The 24,217-nt window shown below is 44.1% G+C and overlaps 1 protein-coding gene and 1 long non-coding RNA gene across 8 annotated transcripts in view; one reads left to right on the forward strand and one right to left on the reverse strand.

The window, feature by feature from the left end:
* The window catches only part of epb41l5 (erythrocyte membrane protein band 4.1 like 5), a 40,976-nt gene that overhangs the window by 9,758 nt on the left and 7,001 nt on the right, over positions 1 to 24,217 (reverse strand). For all 6 annotated transcript variants that reach the window (XM_060040931.1, XM_060040930.1, XM_060040929.1 and 3 more), the window contains exons 3-16: positions 19,585 to 19,689; positions 18,234 to 18,276; positions 17,918 to 17,996; positions 17,467 to 17,511; positions 16,796 to 16,848; positions 14,940 to 15,060; positions 14,177 to 14,264; positions 13,564 to 13,652; positions 13,241 to 13,310; positions 10,856 to 11,025; positions 7,684 to 7,790; positions 7,029 to 7,047; positions 6,089 to 6,140; positions 5,754 to 5,872 (exon numbers count right to left, since the gene is read on the reverse strand). In XM_060040931.1, the coding sequence (XP_059896914.1) occupies positions 5,754 to 5,872; positions 6,089 to 6,140; positions 7,029 to 7,047; positions 7,684 to 7,790; positions 10,856 to 11,025; positions 13,241 to 13,310; positions 13,564 to 13,652; positions 14,177 to 14,264; positions 14,940 to 15,060; positions 16,796 to 16,848; positions 17,467 to 17,511; positions 17,918 to 17,996; positions 18,234 to 18,276; positions 19,585 to 19,689 (1,160 nt within the window). The remainder of the gene's footprint in view (positions 1 to 5,753; positions 5,873 to 6,088; positions 6,141 to 7,028; positions 7,048 to 7,683; positions 7,791 to 10,855; positions 11,026 to 13,240; positions 13,311 to 13,563; positions 13,653 to 14,176; positions 14,265 to 14,939; positions 15,061 to 16,795; positions 16,849 to 17,466; positions 17,512 to 17,917; positions 17,997 to 18,233; positions 18,277 to 19,584; positions 19,690 to 24,217) is intronic.
* On the forward strand, positions 1,175 to 1,569 carry LOC132449210 (uncharacterized). Of its 2 annotated transcripts, none has more exons than XR_009523538.1 (2): positions 1,175 to 1,345; positions 1,386 to 1,569. It is a non-coding gene; the product is annotated as an uncharacterized LOC132449210 (long non-coding RNA). The 2 variants fall into 2 exon arrangements; XR_009523537.1 differs by having other exon boundaries at positions 1,175 to 1,328.

Consider the following 24,217-nt stretch of genomic DNA (forward strand, 5'->3'; position numbering starts at 1 on the left):
AGAAACGATCAGACCTCGAATCCTATAGATCTGAAATGACCAGACCGGAAACCCCCGAGAACGTAGACCTCTGGACCAAAGCTTAAGATTGTTTAAAGTTCTATGTTAGTCACTTGTTATACGTATTACGTACAATTGAGATTAAAATGCTTGAAGCTTGAAATGAAAAAATAGCAAATAAAGTGATTAAGATTGAATAAACATGAAGGAAGCAACACACTTTAGCATCCTTACATACAAACAATATATACTGTATCATTTAATATTATGTAAACAGACTACAGAAGAGAGAGGTGGAGACAGGACTGGCTCCAACACACACAAGCAGCATAATCTTAAAATATTTTGCCAACAAGATTAATCCTCTTTATTCCACTACATCTGAACACATACAGCGATGATCCATACAGATTCTTTGGTCAGTTCACATCAAGGTAAACAGTTTCCTATTGCTAACAGAAGCTACAAAAACAGACATTGGTTGAGCTCTGCAACAGTTGCGCAGTGGTGCCGTTGAATGATGTAGAAGTCTCAGGCAAGGAATAGTTTCACCATAGTCTTTATAGTCATTGTTATACTTCCAGTTCAAAGCCAGGTGAACAATCATTTGGTCGTTGGGTCAGGATTTTTGTTTACTGTCCAAATCATCTGATTGACACCACTGATACTGTGCCACAAACAAACTAACAAACAAATCAAAAAACAGAACACACTGTGATACAGCATATAGATTAAATTAATTTAAGACATTTAGATAAGATCACTGGTTAGATAAGATCACTTCCATAGATCCCACAAGAAACTGAGAATGTTTTAACAAGGCTTAATATACATTAAATATAACAGATAAAGAAATTGATTAAATTGTAATTACAATCAGTAAGAATATATAGCAGTAATGGTTTCTGAGCTATAATAACAAATTGGAGGCACTTTGTTCTCTCAAGGTCGATAGAAAAAAATGGATGTGCTCAAAAAGTTATGAAACGTATGTTAAGTAAAACATTCCTCCAATAAAAAAAAAAAAAAGTGGCCCATTATGTCCGTCAGCATTGTGTCCTGTACACACACATTCCAGAGATCATTGCCGTTCTCTCTGACTCTGATTAGAGTTTCACTACGTCACTGTGACTCGTGTAGGACACCATGACTTGCGATAGGGGGAGGAGGGGGTTGTTTCAGGGCCAGGGTGAGGACCGGAGAGAGGATGAGGTGGAGAAAGTTCCAGGAAGTTCCCTCGTTACACACATTAGCCTGGGTACCGAAAGTCTAATTGCTTGTGTGGACAGGTGAGTTTGGTGGACAGGTGAGTTTGGTGGACAGGTGAGGTTGGTGGACAGGTGAGGTTGGTGGACAGGTGAGGGGTGACAGGTGAGCAGGGTGAGGGTGGACAGGTGAGTTGACAGTTGAGGTTGATAGGTGAGGTATACAGGTGAGATGAGATATACAGGTGAGTGGACAGGTGACCATTCCAGTAAGTGTCTTGTTGTTCGGATGTATACGTGCAAATGTGCGGGTGATGGACTTTATAAGGACTTTGATATGAGATTGTTCTGTGTGGCTGAAGTCCGCCCCAGCAGATTTGATCACAGGTGACAGATGAGGGTGAAGGGTGAGGGGGGGGGGCAAGAGTCAGCTGACAGGTGAGGTCCTAGTAGGTGTGTCCATCTCCAGGGGAAGGACCAGCATTCTCCAGAGGACGGTTGGAGTGGGATGGAGAGCAGGAGAGCAAAATATAGGACCAACGGAAAGCTACAATAGAGATATGAATTTGAGGGAAAATATGTTGCAGGTAAGATTTACTTTAATCTACGATGAGAAATTTGGGGTTGCCAGATGGGAAAGTAAATGAGTCATAAGGGGAAGGCGGGAACAGATTGAAGTTTGCTTAAAGTGGCGCAGAGGAGTAGCAGGAAGAGGAAGAAGAGAGAGAACTAGGCCCTTCTAGACTTGTACCTGTTAACCTCGTAGGCATCGAGTATCTTACCACGGACCGTCTTTAATCGCTCGGCCATTATAACTCCCAACTTTCCATCTTAAGAAACACCGTCAACACCAAGCCCGATACATGCCAGTAGGAGGCAAATGGCGGCTGGAATGGGGACGATATACACCGTCAGACAGCGGCTTATAAAGGGTTAAGCAAGCAGAATGTGGTGCAGAACAGCCGCCAGCACTAGTTGAGAAATGAACAACAACAAGCCGGTTCACTTTAACTCCAGAGGAAGTGGATGCCTACGCCAGCATACACGGCGTGCCTTGAAAGGCATGCCGGGTAAGATATTGTGACATGAGCGCTTGACTCGAGCTCAGACGATGAGGACCTCCCTGAGAGGGTCTGACCGGTCACTGGCCTCTTCCCCCCCTCCCCTCCTCCCCTCCCCCCCCCCATCTCTTTCTCATGGATCTCATCAAAGCGACGTTTGCGTGCGCTACGACTCGGCTGAGACGTGACTCGTGTTGACGGCTCTGCCTAGCCTCTTGTGCGAGTGGAGGAGGAGGGTGGGATGGCGCGTCTCAGTCAATAGCACTGTCCAAACAGCGCGCTAGCCGGTTAAACTTTAATCAGGACGACGCTCGTGGGTACAGAGGGTAGATTGCCCTTTTCTCTCGGAGAAACGTTACCCTCTCGGCATTTCACTTGATAAAGTGCAGCGGGGGCAATTTAATCACTTGTGACAAGCCTCGCATGGTTCATCTTCTGCTTCTGACGTCCCCGCTCTCCCTCACGAGGCATGTCTCTTATGAATAACACAGGAGCAGCCTCTCCTTGATCAGTGGGAGCATCCGTCGCTCTGCAGCCAGATGCCTGGGGTGAACCTGGGTCAGACGGAGGGCAGGAGATCCATGCAGGATAAAGTGTGACCCGACCGTGGAGGGACAACAAGCCCACAAATCTGGCCCCCAAGGTGGCTAAGTATGCAGAGGAGCGAGGGGGGAAGGGACCATGCACAAGCCGGCATGCGTCAGTGTTAATAACTTGTCAAAGCAGGACTCCCAAGTGAACATCTTACCCTAAGTGATGTGCACTTAAGACCTCACACACACACCCACACACAAGACCTCACACACACACACACACACACACACACACATACGCAAACACACACACACTTCTGAGATACTGGAATCATTTTAAATTCCCTTTCACGTACATCCTAATGGCAACCCCTGACATCAAATGAAAATTAACTGTCCAACAACTACCAGACGAAAGTCCTATCCAGTCCAACCTTTCCTGCCTTTTCTCATACTCTGGATGGGAGCGGTGGGAACGCCATGTTGTACTAAAGCGCAGACATCTCCATCCTCTTAGTCATGGTGAAGGAGTCGACTGATCATGAGGAGCCACGCATCACAAGCAGCTCCCCCACAGACACAGCGCTGGGCTGGGCCGCCTCCCCAGCCAACCACTCCGGAGATAAGCAAGTCCTTCGGCTCTGGTGCAACCGCCCATAACGGAGGCAGACCGAATACACGGCGTCGACCGGCCTCTTATCTGGGTTTAAACTGTCTCCGCGCAGGAGTCGGCCAGACTTCCCCAGCAGCTCCTCAGAGGTCATGGTTCAAGTCTCTGGCATACTGTAGGACACGGTAGATGGATAGATCTGTGCATAATCAAGGGGGCCACTAGTGTAGTGGCTAGGCTAGGGTTTTTGACTACCAGCCTAAAAGGTTCTGGGTTAAGTCCGCAATGTCTGCACCTTACTTGTAGGCATCCTATAGCAGGAGCTACTAACCCCTACCTGCCCCTCAATGACATGCATCTGAACTCACTGAAAGTCACTTTGGATAAAAGTGTCATCTCAATGACTATAATGAGGTCAAATATGAGTGAATTTTCATTTTATTAAAGATATAACCTAACATTTAAAAGCCTATGATCTATTTCATTGATGGCTCAATTAATTGGATGTTACCATCAATTGAATTAACTGCCCTTGGACTTTCCTCCATGCACTGTTGGAATAGAAGCCGGATATTTCCCAGAATACCCGGCGGGTTCGGACTGGGTTAGATCCTAGTGATGGATGAAGGAGCAGCGGAGGATGGCAGATAAAGACGCCAGACACCTCATTATAAGGTCTTCAATTCACTCAACCTGAAGCCTCTCGTATCTCCATAGTATCTCTTGTGTCAACTCCGTCAAAGTGAGAAACTGGAGATGAAGCTGGAGAGATAAGGGAGCCTCAGATAGAAAGGGGGCGAGAGAGATGGAGATAGAGCGACAAAAGGGACGGGTTGATCAAAAGACAGTGATAATATATAGAAAGACAGAAAATGATAGAGATTTCTACAATATAAATAAGGCTTGCAGTCTTGCAGTTTGATTCGAGTATGATAAAGAGCTTCTAATTCACAGCCAGAACAGCAAGATAGATTGAAATGCACCCTCCACCAAAATGCTAGAAAGTCAGAACACAGCAGAATAAAAGCCGACCGAGAGCGAATCTCAAGTCACTACGGATAGATAGTCAGCTGACTGACTCAAGCATCCCAAATTAACCCAGAATAACACCAGCATTTCCTTCTGATTGGGTTGCTACTGCATGCCAATGAATCTGTCTACAGTGAGCCAATCACAGCGAAGAGAAAGAGTCCATTGCAATAAGAAAAGAATGCCAGCGACAGAATCGTAAAGCCCACCTCTGCAACAAAGAAGACTGATTGGTTGAGCTGCAAGTAGCGCAAGGCTGATTGGATAACGGTACATACCTGTACAGCCTCAGATTCTCATCAGACTGGAACAAACAGGACACAAAATGGTGTGAGGAGGGTGCAATTACACATCGCACACACTCAACTTAAAATGCATGGACACACACACACACACTTCAGCAACATATTGCAGAATAGAGCTTTCCAATACAAGATGAAAAAAGAAACATGCTCTTCTACAAAAGCACTCCAGAACAAAGAAACATACCACTTTGGAAGACACACACACACACACACACACACACACACACACACACACACACACACACACACACACGCACACCCCCCAAGGATACAAGTTTGGATGAGAGGAACAAAACAAAAACTCTGTCCTCTAAAGGTAATCTACTCAGCACCCATTGTAGCTTTGATAAGACAAACTGATACAATAATACCAATACTGAAATGGGTCTACTCTTCGTTTCTTCCTAACAGCGTATTACTATTACCTTCCTGTTTGCATTCTGTTACTTATTACCCTCACACACCGAAGTTTATCAAACATACATTTCGTATTTACATTTTAATTATATTTTTCCTTAGTCTACTACCGTCCTGCGACATCCACATTTTCAGACTGTGGCAATATTAAAGTGCCCTGTTCTTAAACACACACGAATACCATCACCAGACATAGCGTAGGAAAACGAGTCTCCTATGGCAACCAGGCATGCACACATTTCGCTAGGATCAGCAGGGAGGGGGGGGGAGGTGGGTTGGGAGGGGAGGGAAGGGTGAGGGTAGTTGAGGGTGAGGGATAAGCCTTGCTTAACACTCTTATGGACTTAAGAGCATGAAAGACACACTTCACCACCTTCCAACTGGCCGCAGCGGGGAGGACAATAGCACCCACACCCACGTTGTCACAAAGAATGACAACAGAAAATAATAAATGAAGTAAACTGGAAAAAAAATTCAATGGAAATAAAGAAAAAATAAAAAAATTAAATGACGCCCCGTTGGTTTTTCAGCAGGCCAAAAAAGAAGAATGAACCTTATTTAGAGTATACTGAAGAATACAGCGAGACACCCACCTTCTCTTCTCTCCTCCAGGACTCCTGGGCAGAGGCTCGATCTCCATTGGTCCACAGGCTGAGGAGGGGGCGGGGCTAACCACAGCCAGGCCGGAGTATCCTGGCCTGGAGGGGAGGGGCTGAAAGGCGGAGAGAGAGGGACAACGTTAGCCAAGATGATCCCGCAAAGAGAGAGTCCATTCAGAAATGCAGAAATTCCTTTAATTGAGTTTAATTAAACCAGATTAGAGGAAAAGTATCAAGCTCTTGCCAAAATGTCAAAAAATAATCACACTAGCCAGCTGCTCTATAAGGAGGCCCGGAGGCCTCCTGAGGTCATCAGAGAACCTCCTCACCTTGGCGTCTCTGCTGACTCCGTTGTTGTTGGGGCTGACCAGCGATAGAGCCCTGCACAACAAACATAATGCTCATTGATCATTTAAAACTGCTCAGAAATGCAGCTTGAATTCAGCCATTTTAAAAGTTGTATTTCTTGATCTTGTTTTGTAGTTTCCCATGTTAAGCGCTTTGCATTGTGGTTTGAACAAAAAGTGATGTCAAGTTTGATTTGACCATTTGCTCACGTTTCCATTGATAGAAAATTCATGTTATATCCTATCTCCCCGCCCTTTTTTAAAGATTGACACACATCAAATGTTTTTCATTTTATTAATGTACAGTTTGAGAAAGTCTATGGAAACGAGTTGTGACGAAGTTGTGACAAAAAGAGATACAGTATGTTCCCACTACACTACAACACACTGGGTACTATAATGTCCTGTCATATTCTAATATTTTCTATTAATTTATAGACCATCCGGTACTCATTGAAGGAATGCCGGCAACTCTTAAAAAGGCCCAGATGACGTCATTAGCGTCACGGTAACGGGCCGATTATGAACCTTTTCACTGAAATCACTGGAATGCAGCCGGAATGAATTGGTCTCTGATTCAGCCAATCACATGACGGCTTAACTGCTTTAGAATGACATCACCGTCTTATCTCCCACACAATGCAGGAAACAAAAGACTGGGGACAGGATTACTAGCAGGGTCTTACGGTGAGTGGGTGACGTGTCGTGTGGAAGATGGGAACTACACCCACGATGAACCACTACACAGTATATATGTCATTGAACCAGGTTTCATTACAACTGAGTGCCATTTGGAGTTTTTGTTCAAGGGACTTAGTCAGTCTATTCTTGATCTACTATTTCATACATACAATATACTTTAAATTGAAATTAACTAAAAACAACAATCTCTTGGTATAATATGATATAAAACTATACTCACTCTTGGGGTTTGTATGGTCCTGTAAAAATAGAAACAGAGAGGTTATTTGAATCAGAAATTAAGAGTCAACCCATGACATCAACCCATGACAGCAAAAAATGACATCATTGCCCCTCCCCACCAGCGGGGCGACGTTGAATTTTTTATTAAATTTTTTATTTTCATTATTCTTGTAGCTTTAAATACAGCCCCTTGGTACATTCAATGACTAACTGTCCATTAAAAAGTACTCCTGCTCAATTCAAAAAGGTTTAATCTCCTCCTCGACTGAATGTTTGTATACAGCGCGCAGGCTGGATGCGCTCCACTTTTTTATGTGGAGAACCAGCGTCTTGAATATTTACGACAGCGTTTTTGCAGCTCGATGCGTTTTCGCAACGAGTCCGTCTTTACAGAGATATTCAGGAAAACAGAGGAGAAAAGATAGTTTTCGCCCTTGTGGACGGGGCCTCAGTTGAGCTAGAAAGGACCAACATAATTAGGACTAACAATTTTTGTGTGTGTGTGTGTGTGTGTGTGTGTGTGTGTGTGTGTGTGTGTGTGTGTGTGTGTGTGTGTGTGTGTGTGTGTGTGTGTGTGTGTGTGTGTGTGTGTGTGTGTGTGTGTGTGTGTGTGTGTGTGTGTGTGTGTGTGTTTGTGTGTGTGTGTGTCTCACCTCGGTTCTGCATGGTTCTCCTGGAGTACCGTCGGCTGGGTCTCCTCTCAAAGGAGGCGGACCGCCGGGCCTTGTTAGCCTTCGTGGTCTGGTACTCTGTCTTACCACTGGTGGAGGAGCACACAGTTAATGAAGTTGCTTTGGTCACTACTAGGGCTGAACGACTTGGGGAAATGCAAATCGATTTCGATTACTTTGACCAATATTGCGATTGCGAATTAATATGCGATTTTTAAATGTATTAAGTTCCTTATGTTCTGCATTATTCACTAAAAAAGCAATAAATCATTCTTAAGTATGACCCACACAACATTGGAAGCAGTCAACATATAAACTGCTCTTTCCTTTAGGCCAGGCCGATGTGTTGAGATTCATTGCTATTCTAACTTTTGGTATTATAACTTGATTCAACTATTGAATTGTAAATGAAAAATAAATATAAATCTAACTGATCCCCAGTCAGTAACGGTATCAAATCACCAAAAAAAATAATATATATATATATTTTAAATCAGCCTTTGCGATTGCGTTCAATTACAATGGGATTTCGATTTGAATTTGATTAATCGTTCAGCCCTAGTCACTACTCTTTCCTGTACCAATAGTGTGCCCTTTCAGCCATAAGGTTCTGTCCACAGTACCTACAGGCATCCTTGAGCCAAATGTCTATCCCCTACCTGCTCCTTTAATGAATGCATGCATGATGTGAATCAAAGTCTCTATTGGATAAAGGTTTCTTCTAAAAGACAATAGTGTTTATAGTGCATTGCCTGCTTTTCTTTACCTGCTCACGCACGTCAACAACCCAAGTTTGTGAAACCTCTTATTGAACATACATCCTCTGAATGCAATCTTTTGTAATGTACTTTTAAAAACAGTCAGGTCCATAAATATTGGGACATCGACACAATCCTAATCTCTTTGGCTCTATACACCACCACAATGGATTTGAAATGATCCAAATCAGGTGAACGGTGTAGGAATTACAACAGTTTGTATATGTGACTCCCACTTTTTAAGGGACCGAAAGTAATGGGACAATTGGCTGATCAGCTGTTCCATGGCTTGGTGTGTGTTATACTTCATTATCCCAGAGTTAATTTCAAGTGTGCTCTTTGCATTTGGAATCTGTTGCGGTCAACTCTCAATATGAGATCCAAAGAGCTGTCACTATCAGTGAAGCAAGCCATCATCAGGCTGAAAAATCAAAACAAACCAATCAGAGAGATAGCAAAAACATAAGATATGGCCAAATCAACTGTTTGGATCATTCTTAAAAAGAAAGAACGCACCGGTGAGCTCAGCAACACCAAAAGACCCGGAAGACCACGGAAAACAACTGTGGTGGATGACCGAAGAATTCTTTCCCTGGTGAAGAAAACACCCTTCACAACAGTTGGCCAGATCAAGAACACTCTCCAGGAGGTAGCTGTATGTGTGTCAAAGTCAACAATCAAGAGAAGACTTCACCAGAGTGAATACAGAGGGTTCACCACAAGATGTAAACCATTGGTGAGCCTCAAAAGCAGGAAGGCCAGATTAGAGTTTGCCAAATATCTAAAATAGCCTTCACAGTTCTGAAACAATATCCTACGCGCAGATGCGACAAAGATCAACTTGTAGCAGAGTGATGGGAAGAGAAGAGTATGGAGAAGGAAAGGAACTGCTCATGATCCATAGTATATCACCTAATCAGTAAAGCGTGGTGGTAGTGTCATGGCGTGGGCATGTATGGCTGCCAATGGAACTGGTTCCCTTGTATTTATTGATGAGGTGACTGCTGACAAAAGCAGCAGGATGAATTCTGAAGTGTTTCGGGCAATATTATCTGCTCATATCCAGCCAAATGTTTCAGAACTCATTGGACGGCACTTCACAGTGCAGATGGACAATGACCCGAAGCATACTGCGAAAGCAACCAAACTTCGTAAATCAAAGAAGTGGAATGTTATGCAATGGCAAAGACAATCACCTGACCTGAATCCGATTGAGCATGCATTTCATTAGCTGAAGACAAAACTGAAGGGAAAATGCCCCAAGAACAAGCAGGAACTGAAGACAGTTGCGGTAGAGGCCTGGCAGAGCATCACCAGGGATGAAACCCAGCGTCTGGTGATGTCCATGCGTTCCACACTTCAGGCTGTAATTAACTGCAAAGGATTTGCAACCAAGTATTAAAAAGTACAAATCCATTGTGGTGGTGTATAGAGCCAAAAAGATGAGAATTGTGTCGATGTCCCAATATTTATGGACCCGACTGTATGCACAAAGACGGGAACTGCACTGGCCCAGGTGTGACCTCTGCTTGCCGACAGAGTTCCTCCAGCCTCCGCCCTCTGTTGCTCAACCCCGACCCCTGCGACCCCAGCACTAAACCAACATGAGAGAGAGCGAGCGCTGGCCCGTGCTTATCTAGCTGGCTAATGTTTAAACCCACAAGGCCGCCGAGCTCGCACTCTGCCCAGTGTACAGCTTGGTGCTGTAGCTGCACTGCTAGTGTATGTACGCCAACGACATGTCACGAGTTGCCAGTATGCAGATTTATGACTATGAGTTGTTCCTGTGGTTATGATATCTAAGTGTATTGAAGGGGAATACAAGATTGCCCATGTTTTTGCAGGTTTTGACAAAAGGACGTGTTGCTCTTGGTAGTTTAGCAGCAGGTAACGCAATTTCAAATGACAAGGAAGAAAATCAAGGGTTTAAGTCTGATTGTTAGATATCTGAGTCATCCGTTATGAGGAACACTCCATAACATTCAGAGCCGACCCTCCCCCCTGTCCCTAACTGAGCCAGCAGACTCATTTTCTGCGGGGCTGTCACCTAGTGTGTAATGGCCTGCAAGGGGAACCACTGAATTCATCTACTTTTTAATGCAGGAGTACTGCTTCATTCATGTGTTGTGAAGACTGACAATATAACATTGTGGACGAATCAGACCATTGGTGTCATTGGTCCAACATCCCTGTATGTATTGTTAAAATGTATCAGAAGTCACGTATGTAAAAAAGCTGCACTTGGTTTGTTTACCTTTAAGGAGCGTGTTGGGGTTAGGGCATCTTGCTCAAGATAGGCCGCAAACATTGGGAATCAAACTCAGAACCTCTCAGCCGAGAGTCATAGACTAACTCCCGGAAGACGTGTAGTGCCGGAGGGGGGGGTTCTGGGGTACCTGTATCTGAAGCGGGACCCCATGCGGATGAAGCCCGACTGGGCAGAGTTCTTCTGCACGGGCCCCCGCAGCCGGAAGAAGGCGTGGTGCTCCACGGCACACTTCCACAGGTGCTTGCAGGCCTTGGGGTGGTCCATCCGGAACACGAAGGTGTGCTCCTGCTCCTTACCCTGGGGGAGGGGAAGAGGGGGGGATGCAGAGGAGGGGGGGACAGAGGAGAGAGAGGGGAACATGGAGCTTAGTTAATTAGGTCTATGAAGATAGAGGTCATAAAGAACAGTGCTAAGCCTCTGTTAAGACATCTCAACCTTCATTGTATTCTGAAGGGCTCCTAAACCTATGGTTAGTAAAGAGTTGGGTAGGAAGTCCACGTATACAACATTGACACGTTGTTTTAGTGTAGGTTATTATCTAGAGCTAGAACTTATGGTTTTCTGGAGGGATATGCAAGGAGCCCAATGGCTGCTTTGCGGCATGCAGGTGGCTCATTGATAAGATTATACCCAATAAATCCAAATAATTGCCGGATCTACCTTCACAGCTAAACTATCATTGTCAACTTCTAATTTGGTCTTAACTTGTTTGAGTTGTAATTTCTTTCGGATTTTCTTTCCCCAAGAATTTACACAAAGACACATGTGACCTGAGTGCACACATGACATTCCCAAAGTTCACTTGTCGCTACGGGTGAGTATTAGAGGAATCAGTCCCCTAGTCTCCTCAGTGGGAACACAGGAACGGCATACTGTAAACCTGAACACCACACAAGGAGGAACCACAGGGTTATGCAGCGTTACAGCTCTACAAAGACATTTCAGTGACCTCTGAGTCTATGGAAAAATATAATCTATAAACTCGTCAGGAGTCAGTATGGTGACTATGAAATAAAATCCCATAGAAAAAGATCCTTAGCCTAACAAATAGGAATAATGTGTGATGCCGTTAGAACTGCACTCCCCCTCGGGATGAATAATGCCCCCTTCAAAATCGATCGCAATCCATCTACACATCATCTCAGATTACACGCACACAAAAGCAAACACACATCGTGGTCATGTAGCAAACAAAAAGACACCAGATGCATAGACAGTGGAGAGAGCATGCCTCTGTGTGCACGTGTGTGTGCGTGTGTTTGTGTGTGCAACATTGTGTGTGTGTGTGTGTGTGTGTGTACGAGTTTGGAGGAGGTGTACATTCCAGAGATGCCGGAGAAAGATGGCTAAGTGTATTAACCTTAGCCTGCTAGCCAGCTACAGTTCAACTGAACAGTCCCACACAAAACCCCAGGGGCCTCTTACACACGGGACGGCCAACTGAGGTGGTCCCCGAAGACACCGTGGATGGGACGCAAGAGAGTGAGGGCCGGAAAGGCAGCCCCCGAAGACAGACGGATGCGTTGAAATATTGTGCACTTTAAATCGAACAATGCCGGGTTAAATTGGGAGGATATATTGCACGCAAGGGGACGTACACACACCAGCGCCGCACTACCTGCATAACAACTAAAGACCCTGTCTTTGCACACGCATGCAAAGCGTGTCCATGTGTCTGAGAGTATTTTGCAGGTTGTGTACACGTGTGCTTTAAGCATGGCATGCATGGTTATCTGAATCAGTGTATGTGTGTTTCAAGTAGAATCAGAAACGATGAGCAAAATAAGTTGACGCACAAGGAATGAAGACACAGGAAATCCCGTCTCGGTGCTCTGCTACGCCGTCTGTGTGCGTCTATGTTTGAGTCTTTGTGTCAATCGCGGCCTGTGTCTCATTGGTGACCTTGGGTGTCTTGAAAGGCGCCTCTAAATGAAATGTATTATTATTATTATTATACCACGACCCCCCTGGTCCAACGATGAGTCCATGTCTGGAGAAACTACCTGGCCCACTGATTCAAATCACTACAAAACTAAACCTCAATATGAACAACTAGCCAGTGTTCGTTTCTAACCCCGAACAACTGGGCCCTGTCCTCAGTAATCTAGGCCTGCGGTCATGTGACTCCACCTCCACCAATCAGGAGGCCACAATGTAGCTTTCAAAGGGACACTAGACAGCCTATCCCTCCTCTCTTATCTCCGATGTGATGATAGAAATGCAGAGAACCTCGGCCCAGAAGTCAGGGGAGGCCAACCCAGGTCACACTTAACTTCAGACATATATACACACAGAAGGTTCATTGAGTATTTACTTCACCAAATCCTAACCAGTCACTTTATTTATCCATCTGCTTTTACTGTCAAGCATACATTTCACCACATCGGCAATGATTTGTCATGGTGACCAAAGAATGATGTCACAAGAATGAACAGGAATAGCACAAAAACTTTATCAAAAGGCTATATTTAAAAAGTTGACACACAGCATGTATGTGTGTGCGTGTGTATACCTGTTCATCATCCTCCACCACAACAAGAGTCAGCTTGCTTTTTTTGAAGTCCAGGCGAGTGATTTTGGGCCTGAAATAGATTAACATAAATCACACAAATAAATATTTATTGAAATAAATCGTCTGTCAACATATAAACGCGTATATACACACTCACACACACACACACACTATTGTAAGGAGTATGGAGGGAATAACAGGAACCAAAAGGTTCAAAAAGTTCAACAGGGTCCAAAAGGTAAGCCCAGTAGGTAAAAACATCACAATAAGGAGTAATCCCAATAAGTAAGGACCCCACACTGAAACAACAAACAGTAACGCACCAGAAGAACAGTCCAATCTTGGTTTCTCCCTCGAACACCAGAACTCCAGTGGGGGTCAGACCCAGGCTGTACTCATTCCCATCTCTGGCCTGGGGGACAAGAAGAAGAAGAAAAAGAAGAAGAGGGAACACATGTTTAAATTCCTCCCCCATTCCTCTGCTTCCTGTCCGCTATCAGTTCCATCTCAAACACTTCCTGTCTGACCTAGTGGTGATCAAGTGGCTTAACAGCATACATATGTGGTAAGACAGTTGGGATAATTTACTCTGTTCTGCAAAGTTCTGATGATTTAACTGTTTGTTACATTACAATGTTATTAAACCATGTTTGCATTTAAGTGTTGCTTTGTGTGTTTGATTGATTGTGCAGGTGGAAATCAGAAAGGTTATGTTATATCATACCATTTTATTTATTAAATGCACTGTAAGATGACAGATTAGTGTCCCCATTAGAATGAATCATAGTGACTTACAATAGTAGATCATGTGGTTATTATCATCACCATGTGTTTCCCCTACACTCGTCTACCCCTGAACTGTAAAGGCTTCAGGTCAACAGCAGGAAGCGGTAAGAGTGCCCCCTGTTTGTGAGCTAGTGTTGATCGGCCTCTTACCTTGACCATGTGCATGTCCACCCCGTACATCTCCAGCCACTTTGCCTTGTTCAGGTAGTTGATCTCCGCCTGGGCGGGCATCTGGCCTCTGTGCCGGAAAACGGACAGGAGAACCAACCAATCAGAATAGAGAATCCTCATGTGAAGTTCAGAATGTAAGTACACAACCCTGAGCCAAAAGTATTCCATTGATTGTGTTAACGATACAAGGGTGAAAGAGCTTTTGTTGAACATAAGCAATGCAAGTCAAATTGTTCTTTAGGAATTGCCCCTTTTGAAGCTTTAATGGGGTCATGCATTCCACATCCTTCATCGGGAGATTCATAGAGGTACTGGAGAGTCGATGGTGCAGGTGTTTCATATTTTCAAATGATAAGAGTCTGGATTTTAAGGGCCATATATTCCAGCAGCATCTGGTCTGCAGAATTTTTTAACATTTCAAGTCAGCCTGATGAGGCAGGCAGCACTTGAATTATTACGATTATCATAGTTAACAGCATAACTACTTCCTGTCTGAAAGGCAGTGTGATTGGATGAAGACATTTTGAACACGTACCACATAACATAATGTTCATAATGTCACAATGTCCCAAGTCACTGGAGTTACCCTACCCTCAACTGATCGGCTGAGGTACATAACAAATGGGCTTCAGAGTGGTTTAGGTGAACGGCCAAATGGGGTTTCCATTGGTCGTGGTCTACAGGCGATGGGGCATCCCATTAGCTGGAGGTCGTATTGGTCTGACGGGGAGCAGCAGTTCACCTGCACTCCTTCCATGTGCTGTAGATGGCCAGCTCCATCGTCTCCGTCTGCTCTGGGCTGAAGCGGAACTCCGACACCATGTCCATACCATGCTCTGCCGGGTCACAGTCCCCCATCTCCGCTACAAACACAAACACCAACACATGAATTAGGACTCACTCAGAACGTAACAAAGCAAGAAATTAAAACACATCAAGACAGTGCTGAAGGTCAGACTGCAGTTTAGGTTTCATCCAGAAAAGGAAATTCCAAGTAATGCAAAGCAAGAAAAACAAGTTAAGTTACTGTGTGTTACGCAACACCTTTTAGTTACCACTGGCCTGCCTTTTTATAACCACCTGGACGTGATCCTGACTAAGAAGCCAATAACCAACAGCAGCCTAATACCGTCACAAAAGCCCAAGAAGGCTGCTTCTATACCGCAGCAGCTATGCCTATGAGAACAAGACAGTACATTCTATTCTCTGAGCAGTGGAACTGGGAGTCACAATTGACCGATAAGACTTGGATCCCGTTACAGACTGTATCCAAGGGAAAAACAGGGAAAGCCAAACTCTTTTTCCCCACCTCATATTAGAGCCATTTCCACCAGGTGCAAGAAAAATGACATCAATGTTAAAAGCACACAGAAGGAAATGGTATCCTCTCCTTGAGGTAAATAAAAATGCAGCAGGAGAATGTGGATTAATGAGGGTAAGAAATTGAGGAGGTGCTAGACTGAGAGCAATAAAGAGAGACGGAGAGACAGCGAGAGATGATTTACAGATTCTTTGGAGAGCAGTAAGCCTTAATGAGGTACTGATTACCCCGCAGAGACAGAGACAGTGTGTGTGTGTGTGTGTGTGTGTGTGTGTGTGTGTGTGTGTGTGTGTGTGTGTGTGTGTGTGTGTGTGTGTGTGTGTGTGTGTGTGTGTGTGTGTGTGTGTGTGTGTGTGTGTGTTCATCCTGAACACGTCTGAACAAAATCCACCTCTTTCAAAGGCTTTTTTACGTCCCACCACCATAAAGACCACAGCCGTACAGCACCAAATTGGCTCCGTGTAAAGCCAATACAGCCTCATTATTGTGCCGTTAAGTGAGTCAACTCGGTCGAGGAGGAGAAAAAGGCAAAGCCGAGTCCACTCTGCCAGTGAATTCCTTGCCGTTGCCATGGGGATGGAACTGAAATCCCTCCGTTGGACCCAAGACAGGTCATGACTGGAGGGCAGAAGTGTCGGACAGCTTGCGGTGGTCACAGTCGGGCCCCAGGAGAGGCAACGGAGAAACGCATGAAAGGCCAGTATAGACGCAGAGTAGAAAGACAGGAGAGGCCAGTAGAGCGGAAGAGTAGCAACATGGTCGATGCCAGGATAGAAGCAGAGGCAAATAAAGAGACAGAGGACAAAACACAGTAGAGGCCCGCAGAGGTCCAACGCGGTAGAAGCCAGCAGAGAGACAGAGTAGAACTATAATAGATAGAATCAATGTAGAAACACAGACGAGGCCAATAGAGAGGTAAACTAGAAGTACAGTAGAGGCAGAGTAGACACACACAATAGAAGCCGTGTAGAGACATAGCAGAAACACAATAGAGGCAGATTAGAAAGACAATAGAGGCAGTGTAGAACAACACTAGAGCCCGGCGTAGACGGATAAGAAAAACAGTAGAAAGCAGTAGGGAGGCAGAGTAATGGGCTGGCCCAGTGGGGACACGGCTGGTTTTCAAGCCATCAGGTTCAGAAGAGTTGAGAAAGCTCCACTTCTCGACGACGACCACTCTTTACTGATTAAGAGGATGCGGTGGTCAATGCTGCAGGGTTTACTGCAGGAAGGGTCTCGTTTTTCAGAAGTTAATGAGGGCTTAGACATTAACCTACCCTGGAGGGAGAAGGCCCCTAGCTCCACAGCAGTGTCGAACTCGCACTCCAACCTGGAAAAAACAGAGGAACAGACATGGTCAACCAACAGGACGGAAGGTGGATTTGCTTCAGTGTCCCCCTGCCCTTGAACTTATCCCCCCTAAAGTTATGAATATGATACTGCCGTGCTCACAACCCACTGGCTGACTTCTGTTAATAATGGTATAAATATGTAATCCCATAAGCGTCTTAGTTTAGTGCGGTCTTATTTAGGAATGCAACAGATTAGTTCATATAGCAAATAATAGGTTTAATTAAGTACGATTCTTCAACTAAATAACTACATTTGTTGTGGCTTTAAACCATGATTATAATAAAATATTTTTTTATTTAATCTCTAATTGAGTGAGCAAAAAACGAATATTGGTGGTAACAACAAAGAGCATTGAGACTGTGAATGAAAGATTGGGTTTCATTTTGAAACGGTGCATTTTTTTATTAGCACTATTTACATATTTACTTTTTGTTATGTCTAAATAGATAAATGTTTTCACATCATTTTAATTATATGATTATTATTATCTTCTTAACTGTTAACTAACCCTGTAAAGTTATTTTTCTGATCACACTTTGCCTCGTTGGTTTTTCTATGAATCTTTAATTGTGTTTAAGAAAATACGAATACTCACTTTCCACTGAGAATGTCCTGCTTCAGCTGTAATACAAATAGGTATCTGAAAGAACATAGAGCATAATAAACCAAATGTTAAAATTAAAATAACATATTTGCATCCAGTAATCACCCAAAGCTGGCAACTGAATGACAATTATTAATATTTGTTGAAAATAATATATAAATGATTAAGAGAAACTCTCTATTAAAAAGGCACACTATTATTTGAAATAGGAACAATTTAGCTTAGATAACAAAAAACAAACGTTACTTTGCTTTTGCGTGTCTCAAAAAACATGACGTAGATAGACAACGACCACAGCAAACATAAATATCTGCCATGACATTAACTCTAACTGACTACCGCCTTTTCAAATTAGAAAAACATTTAAGAAAATATATTAAAGAATAGTGCTCCCAATGCCACTGCAAAGGGGGTCACACAGAGGTTTTGTGTGTGCATGTACCTTGTGAGCTCTTCGTGCAGGTTGTTGGGTTCAGACGAGTAGAACTTGACCCTCAAGTGAAGACAGTAGGGAGGTCCGACTACCAGAAAGGAGGAGGGAGGGAGGAAAGAGAGACAAGGTGAATAGCAGAATATCAAAACCAACACAACTGAGCAGAGACAAGAGTACAGTTCAACTTGGTTCCCAGACACTTAGTGAAGTTTTCTTTCAAAAAAGGTCAGTGTGTACCTCCCTCAGTTCAACAAATGTTGAATACATTTAAATCACAAGATGCACTACACTTCCCCAGTTTGTGTATATGTGTGTGTATACTCACTTTTTACTTGTTTTTTTATGCTTTTGGTTACATCAAGCCAATGCTGAAATTATAAAAGGAAAGATATTTTTAGTTCCAACATCAATGACTTCTGAACCAAACTAAATAAATTGAATGAATAAATAAAACTATAAAAAGGCTTTTAAGTTCAAGAACCGATTTTGGTCAATGGTACGCATAGCTGAAATATTTTCTCAATTTATTGTACCAGCATTTCTATGCATGATAAAAACAAAAAAATCATTCAAATTACATATTGTTGTTGCAATCGGAGACTTTGCTACAGTTGACAGACAAAGTCTGTAACACACGTTATGTTCAACTTCTGTTAAAAGATGCCTATTTTCTCACAAGGCTGCACATTCACAAATGCACACAAACACGTAGACACACTCACACACTTGGTTTGCTGTTGCAACTCTTTCCTGGGAATTCAGAATCTGTCAGGCATGAAAAATGTCTACGAGGGCTGTGTGTGTGTGTGGGTCTCCCTCTCCCTCTCTCTCAGCCGGCCAGTCGGACTCTCCTCCACATTCCTTAATCCAGCCCTCTCTCTACCCCCCCCCCCCCCGCCCTCTTCGACAAGCTAGGTTTAGCTTCCTCCTCATTTTCTCAAACCTGGACCCTCCTTTCCCTCCCTCCTTCCTAATCCGTCTTCCTTCACTCGTCACTACTACTCTCTTCCTCCGACTTACCAAGGTCCCCCTGCTAAAACATCTATCTCACCATCTTTCTGCTATCTCTCTCTCCTCACAGCATACCAAAACCTCATACCAAGATGTATATCCATCTTCTACCTCCCACTCTGCACACAAGTTACTTAGCAGCCCCTTCCACCACATGTCTATCATTTATCTTTCTTGCCCTCTTTACTCCGTGCACTTCTCAGAGTATCAGAGAGTACCTCGGTGTGGGCCCTCTGCACAGCAACATGTCGGAGGGGGTTTTCCCCTTCGTGGGGTGACGCCCACCGACTGCCCGTGTAACCAATTACATCAGGCCTTTCTCTACGTGCCAATCCCCTGCTGGCTGTCTCCCGTCAGCATGGGAGTATTATACTACATATATAAACATTCGGGAGAACACGAACACACACACACACACACACACACACACACACACACACACACACACACACACACACACACACACACACACACACACACACACACACACACACACACACACACACACACACACACACACACACACACACACGCTGCATCATTGAGCAAGACGCTCTACATACCTTACTATGCGAGTGGCCTCAGATGAAATACTATTTTGAAGGACATTGATATTCATTCTAAATACATTTTGGGTTGTCGTCGAGGTCTCCTTCTCCTCTTACCGGGACTTGAGCAGAGTCCATGAAGCGCAGACCGAAGTAGTCCTTCTCGACGATGTCCAGGTGGTACATTATCTGCTCAAACAGCTCCTCCCCTTTGGCTTTTTTCTGGGCAGAGGAAAGACCACAAAGAGAATGGAAAAGTAGAATAAATCAACTTAAAATGTGTATTTATCTGGGCCAAAGATGAATGATCTTCAGTCAATGCAAAAGATAAGAATCTAACATGTTTTGGTCCTTTATATGTCCATTCTTTTAAAAAGCTGCTTTTCCTGATATGTTTTAACAACAATAACAGCACTCAAAGGAGACTTAAATGTGAACATGTGCAGTGGTCTGTAATGGACGCTGGACCAGTTGGTTATGATCTCCTATCTCTGGGACCTGGGGATGTTTCTCAGATGACGTCAGCGGTGCCAGGTGTGTGTGTCTGTACACACAGATGAACACACAGAGACAAAGTGGGGGTTGCTGTGGCAACAGGAGTTTAAGCGGCCAAGACCCCTGTCAGCCAAGGGTTCATGCGTGTGTGCGTGTGCGTGTGCATGTGTGTGTGTGTGCATGGGTACCGTATATGAGTGTGCTTGTGTCTGGGGTGTAGCGGAATATAAATTATATGATCTACTGGCTTCCCAATCCTCTGGCAATGCAGGAACCGTTCCTTTTAGTCTCATGAAAAAACCTTGGATTCATATTATTACAACTCGAAGAGTCAGCTGTTCTGTATGCTGCGCTCTGCATCCTTGTATCACTACCCTGCTCGCTTTATTTTAAAAAGGTACCAACCTAGTTCTATATAGCAGCAGACCCTCGACTTCTGCCTTTCCCGGTAGAGATACGATGGTTGTTCTGTTTGAGGTAATGTTTTAGATTTTTAGATTGAAAAAAAAAAAAAAGGAAAACGATGAAAAGGAAAAACAGACGTGCACCCAACGGTAATGGCAGTCAATGGGTGTACGGAAAAACTGTTGCAAACTTATTTTGAGACGTCATTGATCTTGAGGATTAAGAGGGAGAATGTTTGGACTTTAAACTCGATTGTGTCAAACATTGTTCTGGTTTCATACAACAGACCCTGGGACAACCTTATCTTTTGATCCGCGTCTCTGTCTCTATTGGATATTCTGAGCACTGAGGTAGTCCAGTGTTGGGATTAAGCTGTAACATCAAACAAGTGGTGGGTCTCTGATGGGAGAGAGAGAGAGGGGGCAGAGAGCTGAACAAGCCATCCAGGGACTCCCACACACTCACTCTAAATGATCTCCCTCCCCGTCGCCGACTCTTCCACTCCTCCTTCCTCTCTCCATCATTCCCATCACTCTTCCTCTCTCCCTACATCTATCTCCACCTCTCTCTCATAGCTGACAAAGCATTCGCACCCCTACAGTAGCCCAGTAGAGCAGCACAAAGGGCCCATTGTGTGTGTGTGTGTGTGTGTGTGTGTGTGTGTGTGTGTGTGTGTGTGTGTGTGTGTGTGTGTGTGTGTGTGTGTGTGTGTGTGTGTGTGTGTGTGTGTGTGTGTGTGTGTCATATTGCACCCTTAGTGGCGGTTGTCTGAAAGACAAACTGCTCCCCTGCACAAGTAACCCTCAAACCCCCTCATTTTCCCTCTCCTCCTTCACCTTCCTCCCTCTCTAGAACCTCCTCCCTCTCATTGTCTCTCTAGATCATCATCCACCTACTCCATCTCCTAGAACCTCCTCTTCATAGAACCTCCTCCTCCTCTTCATAGAACATCTTCCTAGCTCTAGAACCTCCTCTACCTCTCCATAGAACATATTCCTCACTCTGGAACCTCCTCCGCTCTCTAGAAACTCCTATCTCTTTAGGACCCCCTCTTTTTAAAACATGCCCCGCATAATATCAGCAAGCCTTTGCTTTGACTTAAACAAGGCAAGTTAATGCATGTCAATGGCCCAATTGGCCTCTCTCAGAACGTTGATCTAGATATGTTTGGAATGGGAAGGGTACGCATTCAAGAGAAAACAATGGATGGATTGGAAGAAGGGATACGTAAATCACATGACAAATGTGCACGTAAACATAGCTGCTGCCTTACCCATGTATCCTTGGGAACCAGCCCTGGGTGGATGGGTGGGTAGCCACACACACACACACACACACACACACACACACACACACACACACACACACACACACACACACACACACACACACACACACACACACACACACACACACACACACACACACACACACCTGGGAGGCCAGTACAACATAAAGCATGTCATTGGGATGCATTCATGTCTTGTTATTTACAACACTGTCACGGCCTCTACAAACACAGGCTGACCCACAAGCTCCCCAGCTCACTGTCAACACAGCCATCACTGGGATGACACATGCCGTCTTGCATTGATTAGATTGTTCTCATCCTCACCTCGTCAGTCTCTTCGGGGTAGAAGCCCTTCATGAATGACTACATGTTCATTTGAGGTAGAATCTGTAACGATACACTTAACTTACCTCCATTCAAAAAAATAATGAAATACCACTGCTGCACTTCCCCTTAAAAAGGACAAGGTGGTCCTTGGGAGCATTGAAAGATAATTGGTTTGTTCACCAATGCCCGTAGGAAGATGTCCATCCTCTCATCTACTCATGAAGGACATGCATCTGAATTCACTGGAATCTGCTTTGGACAAATGTCTTGATAAGTATAAATAATAAGTTCGGCCAGCTGAGTGGTTGAAGGCACCAAAGATCCTCTCGGACAGGGTCACTGGCCATTTAGATAGCTCTGTACTGTAACAACCCAGAGAGCGAGAGAAAGCAAGAGAGCGAGAGAGAGACTAAAGAACGGATGAGTGATATCCAACAGTGTAGACCCCTATTTACCATCCCCCCTCTCCCCTCCCCTGAGACTGTTTATCTAAAATGATAAGTTTGGCTTAACCCAGAGATAGTCCCAGTGGATCCCTGGGCATTTTCTCCAAACACCTTCCCATCTTTCTCCCCTTCCCCTCACTGTAGGGTAATCTCTGGTTTAACTGCTTTTTGGAAAATATTATAGTTTAGCCAGAAAAAAAAAAGTTAGGTTTGTGTTCTTCTGCTGTTGGCCATGCTCAGGAGATGTTTGGAATACATCACACAGAATAGTTAAGAGGGAGAGAGGGGGAGAGGGAGAGGGAGAGGGAGAGGGAGAGGGGTTTCCCTTTGGCTGGACAGACACAAATTCTATCGAAAATAGACTAATTGGTCCGAGTTATCGTTCTTAAGCTCTGGGGCTAAATATGAATTTGGAATTTAAAATGAAGGTTATCGCCTTACTCAAACTACCGGTACTTCTTCTGAATAATTGGTGAACCATTTCATTAGGTCAAAACTTTTATTATGCTTTTTGTGCTATTCAAGTTTGAGAATTTGTATTCCCAAACATCAGAGCTCATCACTGATTGTTATTTTTTTCTCTTACTGTGATTACCATGTAGCATTCCCACTGGAGACCAGCCAGCACTACGAGTATGTCTAGACCATAAATTCAAGTGATACAAGTCTCACCGGCTATTAAATGCTGAACAGGGTGGACGGCTTAAAAGAAAAAAAGTTTTTTAAGAGAGTGGGAGTGAAGGGATACTGGTAAAGATCTACAGAGGGGGAGAGGAAGAGCCTCAGAAAAAACATTAAATCAAGAGAGAACTCAAGTGAGAGACAAACTTCCTGTTAGCATCAGAACCCAGCAGCCAATGAAACGCTACCTCTATTCAGTGTGTCGCTGATGGCTCAAAACAGGTATCAATTAACATGTCAGACTCGACATCTCAAAGTACCTGACAATGCTTGTAAAACATGTTTTATATTGTGTGTGGGGTGCTTGTTTTTTAGTTTACAAAGTGGATGAACTCTTCAGCAACTTACTGTTTTTAAAGACACTTTCTTAGGGGGGGGGACTCCTGTCTAATGCATAAACAAGAATGCTGTAGTTTTCAACAAAACCTAAATATAGTCCATTAAAGTTTTTCAATGAAATATCTGGTTGTAGAGAGTATTGCTTTCTCACATATAACTACCTTCATAAAAGGTGTGGCAGAACAGTGTTGTGGTCTGATAGTGGTTCATCTCCAAGCCAAAAGTCTCTGAGTTCGATCCCCAATGACCCCCCCAACATCGTACTACCTAAATGACTCATGCCTGTATACACCATAAATGGCTTTTTATTAAAGTGTCCTAATCCCGAATACAGTATAACAACGAAAATATATTAAAAGTTGAATATGAATATCTGACCATCGTCTGGAATGATTAAACTGCCCTCTCCCCAGCAGGACCACTGTAAAGACCCCCCGGGCTCTGAGACTGTATGGAACTGGGACTCATGGAGAAGCTTTCATACAGTGTTGGAGGGCAGGTGAAATACCTCAAGGATATAGGCTTGGGAGGAATGTTGGATATCTGACGAATGGAATTCCACTGGAATTCAAAACCGGCCAATCAGATAAGGGGAGCACAGAGAGGCAGACTAGAGATCGAGATATCAATGCAAGTGCAAGCACAATGGCCGGCCTGTAAGGGTTAGGTCTAGACGGACAGAATAATGGACATTAAAAAATAAAACAGGTAGAGGGGTAGAACAGCATACGGTCTTGTGATTGGAACACAACCTTCCCAGCGTGTC

The sequence above is a fragment of the Gadus macrocephalus genome, chromosome 20 (genome assembly GCF_031168955.1).
Source record: "Gadus macrocephalus chromosome 20, ASM3116895v1".
Lineage (NCBI taxonomy): Eukaryota > Metazoa > Chordata > Actinopteri > Gadiformes > Gadidae > Gadus > Gadus macrocephalus.